The 8499-nt window shown below is 47.5% G+C and overlaps 1 protein-coding gene across 1 annotated transcript in view; it reads right to left on the reverse strand.

Annotated features, from left to right (window-relative positions):
- LOC149325327 (uncharacterized) overlaps positions 1–8047 on the reverse strand; it is a 75113-nt gene extending 67066 nt beyond the window's left edge. The window contains exons 1-2 of the mRNA XM_089564234.1: positions 7445–8047; positions 5343–6060 (exon numbers count right to left, since the gene is read on the reverse strand). Coding sequence (XP_089420360.1) covers positions 5343–6060; positions 7445–8047 — 1321 coding nt within the window. The remainder of the gene's footprint in view (positions 1–5342; positions 6061–7444) is intronic.
- Between the last annotated feature and the right edge of the window lie 452 nt (positions 8048–8499).

An 8499-nucleotide genomic window follows, 5' to 3' on the forward strand; every position in this document is an offset into this window, starting at 1 on the left:
AAAGTCAAACGTGCGGCATGTTCAGTGTGAGCGTGATGCTGAAAAGATTGCCTAACGTGTGTGTGTGCCTGACCTCGTGCTGTGTTTCTGCATCCCGAAATGGCGAAAGCACCTGTAGAAGTTAACTCAATTTTTTGCTCCCATGGTCTAAACAGTGTCACATGTTTTCACTTAAATATACGGCCGGTGCGAAACAAAGAGGATCAGTTAACCGCTCTTCTAAACAGTTTTAGATTTCAATTCGACGTAATAATACTTACCGAAACATGGTTTACATCCGATTCTGACGTCATGAAGGATGCAGATTACAACACGTTTTTTCTAAACCGACCAAACAAACGCGGAGGTGGTGTGCTCATGCATATGAAACGATCATTTAAGTGTGAATTACTTGAAGAATTTTCTTTTATCACGTTGAGTACTGAGTGTCTTGCTGTAACATGTAAAAAATATCTGCTTGTAGTAATCTTTCGTCCCCCTGAGGGTTGCGTCTCTAGTTTTCTCTTTCTTACTGATAGGATACATAATTATGTAAATGAAAATAAGCTCGTTCTTATCCTTGGAGGTGATCTCAATAATGACGTCATAACTCCATCTACATTACAGCATAACTTTGAAACACTCCTTGACTCGCATGGATTTAACAACCTTAATTGAAGCGGCTACACGCGTGACACCAAACAGCAACACGCTCTTAGATCTATTTATAACCAATGAAGCTACACAAAATACTACCTCCGGTGTTCTTGCCTTACATATCAGTGACCACATGTCAATTTTTCTATTTAGTCGAATGACACTTAAAGACAGGCTGAAGAAGCCAGCCGTTATCCCAAAAGTACAGAACGTAAACAATAGCACATTACAAAAATTTCGCACTATGCTCCTAGGAACAAACTGGGATGTCATATATACCTCAGAAACATCTGATGAAGCGTATAATAATTTCTCGTCTCTATTTCTAAAAGCCTATCTCGTATCATTTATTTCAGTCCCTAAGTAAAAACCAACAAGATCTCAGAAACCTTGGATATCAAAAGAATGCCTTAAAATGATACGAAGGAAAGATAAATTGTTTAATAAGTTCATCCCTACAAGAAACACAACTGACTGGGAGATATTTAAACGCCATAGAAACAAAACCAATGCTTTTATACGGAATAAGAAGCGAGAGTACCTTTACGACCTTTTTCAGCCAGAGCGCAACTCTAAACCGGATGTTCTCTGGAAAAACATAAATAAAATCTTTAACCGTTCTTTTACAGATCATAGCGTTGGTGAATTAACAATAAACAACTCCCTGGTTTCTGGCATTGAGTTGGCGGAGGCTTTCAACAATCATTTTGTAAGTTTAGTTTCGAGTTCATATCATCCTGAGGCTACAAATGGAATCAATAGGAACAGTGAGAGTTTCTACTTGAGTCCCACAAATGAGACTGAGATTCATACAGCATTCATTTCTTTGAACAATAGAATGGTTCGTGATATCGATGATATAGAAATTAAGCCAGTGAAATATGTTTTAGATCTAATTTTGCCACCTCTTTCATTTATATATAATTTGGTTTTTTCCACAGGAAAGTTTCCTCACAAAATGCAGGCATCAAAAGTAGTCGTTCTGTACAAGGGGGGTGATAAAAACAACTTGTCGAACTACCGTCCGATATCTATCCAACCTGTTTTTTCTAAGGCTTTAGAAAAATTAATATAATCTAGAATCATTAAGTGTACAGAAAAATGTAATCTAATAAATTCCGCACAGTACGGTTTTCGTAGAGGCTGACCCTCTGAACTGGCCCTCCTGGCACAGAAAGAATTTATCCTGAAAGGCTTTGAAAACAGATGGTCGCTGGTGTAGTATACATTGACTACTCCAAAGCATTCGACCGTTTAAATCACCAGACTCTACTAAAAAAGTTAGAAATATATGGAATTCGAGGTACACCCTTGGACTTAATACGTTCGTGCCTGGAGCATCGCACACAGAGAGTTGTAATAGGCGAAAATCTTTCTTCTTCTCAGCGTGTTACTACAGGCGTGCCTCAAGGAAGCATCCTAGGGCCCCTATCGTTTAATTTTTATGTCAATGACATTGTAAACATTAGTACAAGGCCAGAATATATAATATACGCTGATGACACAACACTTTTATTTCGAAACAATGATCACAGCCAGCTTGTAAATAACATAAATCAATCACTAGATAATTTAAACGCTTGGAGCAAATTAAATTCACTGGAGATAAATGTAACCAAAACAAAAGCCGTGTTTTTTTTCCACAAGGCAGTCTCCAATGCCTATCATGCCCTCAAATCATAACCTAATTTTTGGCCACGCTCCTATCGAAGTTGTTGATGAAATGAAAACCCTAGGTGTTTATTTTCACAAAAATATGTCCTGGGATAGGCACATAAATGAAATAATTTTCCGCCTGGCAAAAATAGTAGGTATTTTAGCAAAACTCCATTTCTTCCTACCGCCGAAAATTAAGCTACATATTCTCACAGTAGCGGCTAAGATAGTCAGTGGCAACAGCAATGTACCGGTTACCCATGGAAGACGCCGAAAATGGACCGAGTAAGTCCATGCCAACCTGTTGAAATGGGAGGCGCGGGGGATCAATAGGCTGCAGGAGCCCGGCTGGTTTAGTTGGCGGCGTCTTCCGGCGCTGGCACTCACGACATGTTCGTACGTAGCGTTGGACAAGCGCAGCAAGCCTGGGCCAGTAGTACTTGTGACGTATGTGCGCCAACGTGCGGGAAAACCCGAGGTGGCCCGAAGAAAGCTCGTCGTGGCACGCACACAAAACTTCGTCACGAAGCGCTGTAGGTACTGCAAGCAGATAGACAGTGTCCGTTGGGCCGTAATTCTTTTTGTGAGGACACCATCACGCAAGCAAAACGACGACAGTCCGCGCTTGAAGAGTTGAGGAGGAGATGGAGCGGTTCCTTCGAGGTACTCGATGAGGGGAAGCAGTTCGGAGTCGGCCCGCTGTTGGCGGGCAAGAGTGGGTGGATGTGGTGACAGCACCGAGGAAAGCGGAATCGTCGTCGGACTCGTCCGCGGGGCAGGAAATAGGAGCGCGGGACAGACAGTCAGCGTCGCTGTGTTTCTGTCCGGACTTGTGCACGATGGTGATATCAAATTCTTGTAAGCGAAGTCTCCATCGAGCAAGCCGCCCCGAGGGATCTTTCAGATTCGCCAGCCAACACAGTGAATGATGATCGCTCACAACCCGAAATGGGCGGCCATACAAGTACGGACGAAATTTTGTAATGGCCCACAGCACAGCCAGACATTCTTTTTCCGTGGTGGAATAGTTGACTTCGGAACGGGATAAAGTGCGACTGGCATAAGCAATCACGCGTTCTAGGCCATCTTCCCACTGAACAAGAACCGCACCGAGACCAACGTTACTGGCATGTGTGTGTAGTTTCGTGTCGGCCTCCTCGTCGAAGTGGCCAAGTACAGGCGTACATAGGAGACGCGACTTGAGCTCCGTGAAGGCTCTTTCTTGGTCCTGGCCCCAGAAGAAGGGTTCAGCGTCTTTGCTCAGGCGGGTCAGAGGCTCAGCTAGCTTGGAGAAATTAGCAACAAACCGGCGATAGTAGGCGCAGAGGCCCAAGAAACGACGTAGGCTCCGTTTGTCTGTGGGCTTGGGGAAGGCAGCTACGGCGGCCGTCTTTTCGGGGTCTGGACGAACGCCTTGAGCGCTGACAATATGACCAAGAAACTTCAGCTCATGAAACGCAAAGTGACATTTTTCCGGTTTGAGATAGAGACCAGCGGAACGTATGGCCTCGAAAACAGCACGCAAACGTTTCAGGTGTTCATCGAACGTGTCGGAGAAGATCACGACATCGTCGAGATATACGAGGCACGACTGCCACTTCAGGACAGACAGCACCGTGTCCATCATTCGTTGGAATGTGGCAGGGGCCGAACACAAGCCAAAAGGAAGCACCTTAAACTCGTATAAACCGTTAGGGGTAATAAAGGCGGTCTTCTCGCGGTCGCGTTCGTCCACCTCGATTTGCCAATACCCACTGCGGAGGTCAAGGAACGAGAAGTAAGTGGCATGGCGCAGGCGGTCTAGGGAATCATCAATGCGTGGGAAAGGGTACGCATCTTTTTTTGTGACGTTATTGAGGTGCCTGTAATCCACGCAGAACCTGAGGGTGCCATCTTGCTTCGTGACGAGGACAACAGGCGATGCCCAGGGGCTCGTGGATGGTTGTATGACGTCGTCCTGGAGCATATGGGTAACTTGGTGGCGGATGGCGTCACGTTCTTTTGAAGACACACGATAAGGCCGCTGACACAGGGGTCTTTGGTCGTCCGCAACGATAATTCGGTGCTTGGTGAGCGGCGTCTGTCGCACCTTGGAAGTTGATGCAAAACAGTCGCGGAAAGAATAAATGAGATTTTCTACGCAGCGTTTCTGACTGGCCAAGAGGTGCGGGTTTACATCGGTCGGGATGGCTGTAGCCGTCGCGTCGTGCAGATCTGACGTCGTGGACAAAGAACACTGCCGGGTACACTCTCCAAGCTCGTCAAAATAAGCGACGACCGCTGTCTTCGTTAGATGTTGCGGTTCACAGGTAAAGTTGGTGACTAGGATGTCGGTACGACCGTTAGTAAGTTCTACGAGGCCTCGGGCTACACAAACTTGCCGAGCGAGTAGCAGCGACATGTTCGCTTCAGCGATGCCAAGGGTGCCGGTGCTGCTATCACACTCGACTGCGACGAATTTGCTGGCTCGAGGAGGAAGCGTTATGTGGTCGGCACATAGGCGCAACACTACTCTGCTGGGCTCGCTTTTGGTGTCAACGGCTCGCTGGGCGGAAAAAGATACCATGAGCTCCCGAAGGTCGATGACCGCACCATACTCTCGAAGGAAATCCATGCCCAGAATCAGATCTTTCGAACAGTCACGTAATACGGCAAAGGAGCCAGTGAAAGTAAGACCTCGGATCTGGATACGGCAGGTGCAGACACCGATCGGCGTCACTACATGGCCACTGGCGGTGCGGATCACGGGTCCACACCAAGGCGTCAGAACCTTACGGAGAGTCGTGGCGAGCTCACTGCTCATCACGGAAAAATCAGCGCCGGTATCGACGAGTGCGTTCACTTGATAACTGTCGGCGGTAACTAAAATTTCAGCTGAAACTAATCGTTCGCAGCACGTCGGGGACGTCGTCGGATCGGGTGGTCGCTGCCCGAGTCGTCGCGTCGAATCGTCGGGTGGAGGCTGTTGACTATGTGCAGTGGCGGCGGCCCTACCCCCGGAGGACGCCGTCTTCAGTTTTCCCGGCGAGGGAACGTGCGTCTGAACTGACCAGAGGTGGAGGGCCGATTGGGCGAAGTAAAGCGCCTCGGGGAAGGCGATCGCGATTGGCGCTGCTGCGACGTCGTCGGGGGCAGCACGTGAGCGGCGAGGTACTCATCTATGTCCTGCGGTCTTTCATCATAGCGCGGTCGAGGCGCGTCCGGCGGAAATCCTCTCAAACCCATACGCCTGTACGGGCAATGCCGCAGAATATGGCCAGGCTCCCCGCAGTGGTAGCAGAGCGGGCGATCGTTGGACGTGCGCCACACGTGCACTTTTCTGATAGGAGGGCGCAGATCCTGCTGCTGCTCGACGGGGCGCAGGTAACGGTGGGGTGGTCGAGGTCCGGCAACGGGGCGAAACGCTCGCGGCACGGGGGCAGGTCGGCGCAAGGCATCGCTGTACGACATGACGTGCGGCTCTGGTAGTGGTGCTGGTGGTGACTGCACCGCTCGCTGGATTTCGTCACGGATGACGTTCGCCGTTGAAGGTATACCTGCCGACGGAGCATCCAAGCGGAGGTGTCGCAGTTCTTCGCGGACAATGCTCCGTACAACCTCTCGCAGCGCCTCGTCCCCTGGGCCTGGCAAGGACGTGAAGTAGTGATTGGCCGCTACATTCGCCTGACGGCCGTATTGGGCACTCCGTTCCTGCAGCGAACGTTCCATGCAGGTATCTTCCTTGGCAAAGGCGGCGACGGTTAGCGGAGGGTCGCGCATGAGGCCAGCTCGAGGAGTCGTCAGCTCTACGCAATATATCTTGTGGAGTGCCCCAAGGTAGTATATTAGGACCCATTCTTTTTACTATCTATATAAATGACATAGTAACAATAAGCAACCAGGCATTATTTGTAGTCTATGCCGATGACACAAGTTTCTTTATTCAGTCAGAGGACATTAGTGAATTATCGTCTTTAGGTAATATTACATTTAGTAAACTGTTAGAATGGGGTAAAGTAAATTTATTAGAAATAAATACGAAAAAAACCAAGGCTGTCCTATTTCGACCTGTGCAAAAAATTCTTGATTACAGTATTTGTTTAAAGATAGGCCAAGAAAAAATAGATACTGTACATGAGGTGAAAACCTTAGGTGTAGTATTTAATGAACATCTAAATTGGGATGCACATGTAACAAATGTCCTTCGCAACTTGGCCAAGGCCTGTGGTGTTCTGTGCAGACTTCGTTACATTGTCCCACCTAAGATAAAGCTAATGTTATATAATGCCTTATTTACCCCACACATCAATTACTGTAGCCTTGTTTGGGCAACGACATCAAAGGCGAACATACACCGGCTATTTTTAATGCAGAAGAAAGCAATCCGTCACATTGCAGGCTTACCGTATGATGGCCATACAACAGAGCTTTTCTCAACATATAATATAGTCCCTGCTGTACATCTGTACAATTTAAACTTAAGTATGAAGTATAAAATCTCGTTGGCAAAATCCAATACATGCTTTCTCTCGCTGTGCAATCTTAGACAATCTTTAGATGTTCCTTACAACATAAGACACAGAAACATTTGGCTAGTCCCCTTTTCGCGCACAAATAACGGTTTTAATAGATTGGAACATCGCTTGCCAGTATTATTAAACACACTTCAAGACACAGACATGGACATAAGAACATCGTCAAGACCCGCACTCGTTAAATATTTTAGGAATTTAACTGTATGAAGCAATAGATTAAGGACTGGCATTTCCATGTTGTAATTAGAGAAACATATCTGCATAAATACATTTGTCTGTGTTTCAGATTTCATTTTTGAAGTATGTACATGTATAAATTTTTGTGTATAGAGTTAGATATATATATATATAATGTGTGTGTGTGTGTGTTGACTCGGTATAATGCTTTCTGGTGCACGCGCGTAAAATATTATTTGATCGTATTTTGTGCTGTAGTGCAAGAATTTCTGCAGAAACTAATCTAATCATTGTGTGTAATTTTTTGTGTGATTTTAAACCCCTGTACGCTGCCATCAAAGGGGGCAAGGGCCTTAGTCAAGCTGCTTAACTAGCAGCTTTTAGTCCTTGCCCTCACATTTTTTCTGTACCAGGATAAATGTGGAATAAATGAATGTGAATGTGAATGTGAATGAATGAATGAACAGCTGCTCCTTCACCCTACGCATAAGGTTCCGTACCTTTGTAGCTTCGGGCATGGCAGGGTCGGCCCGATTGAAGAGGCGTGCCATGTCCTCTATAAACATGGCCACGCTCTCGTTCGACTGCTGTGACCTAGAGCGAAGGGCGATCTCAGCATTTTCCTTCCGTTGGCTCGAGCTGAATGTAGCGAGCAACTCGCGGCGAAAAGCTGCCCAGTTGGAGAAGAACGCCTCGTGGTTCTCGAACCACGTTTTCGCCGAGTCGAGCAGTGCAAAATACACATTCAACAGTTTCCGCTCGTCGTCCCACTGATTGAATGCGGCCACACGGTCAAAACTGGCCACCCAATCCTCTACATCTTCGAACCGGTCGCCGTGGAAGGATGGTGGCGACCGAGGTGCGAGTAGGACGAACGGCGTAGCACTGCCGGAGCACTGACCTGTCTGGCTGCTGCCAGTGGCGGACGTCATAGCGCGCACAGGCCTGGTCAGTGGCTCGAACTCGGGTTGCAGGCCTCGCAGGCGACGGCTCGTTTTGTGGACGGGTGTGGTGTCCGCGCGTTGGGGAGGAGCGTCACGGCTGTCGTCGGGGTCAGCGTACATGGGACGGTACCCAGCACGGCTCCACCAAATGTCACCAGGAAGCGGGAAGCACAGCCGTATTCTCAGACGGGGCTCCGAACCGCCGAGCACAAGCTAGACGAAGACGACGCTCCGCCACGCGCTGGGAGCCAAGTTTCGGCCACCAGGTGGCGCCTGCAGAGTGTCAGCAGTGTGGCAATATCTGTAACTAGTTTTTCTTGTCTCAACTAAATTATTGTTTCCTTGTATGGGGTACAACTACACAAACAAATTCAAATCCAATATATACACTACAAAAAAGGCTATTCGCCATATAGCTGGGAAAGACTACTACACTCATACCGCGCCGCTTTTTAAGAATTTTGAAGTAATCTCAGCACACTATCTCTACTCGTATAACTTAGCAGTTCGCTACAAACAGCACATAACTACCTCTGAGAGTGCAATGCTGTCTATCGCCAGTTTAACAACAC

This window comes from Amblyomma mixtum, chromosome 10 (genome assembly GCF_055824585.1).
Source record: "Amblyomma mixtum isolate Tamu chromosome 10, ASM5582458v1, whole genome shotgun sequence".
NCBI classification, from domain to species: domain Eukaryota; kingdom Metazoa; phylum Arthropoda; class Arachnida; order Ixodida; family Ixodidae; genus Amblyomma; species Amblyomma mixtum.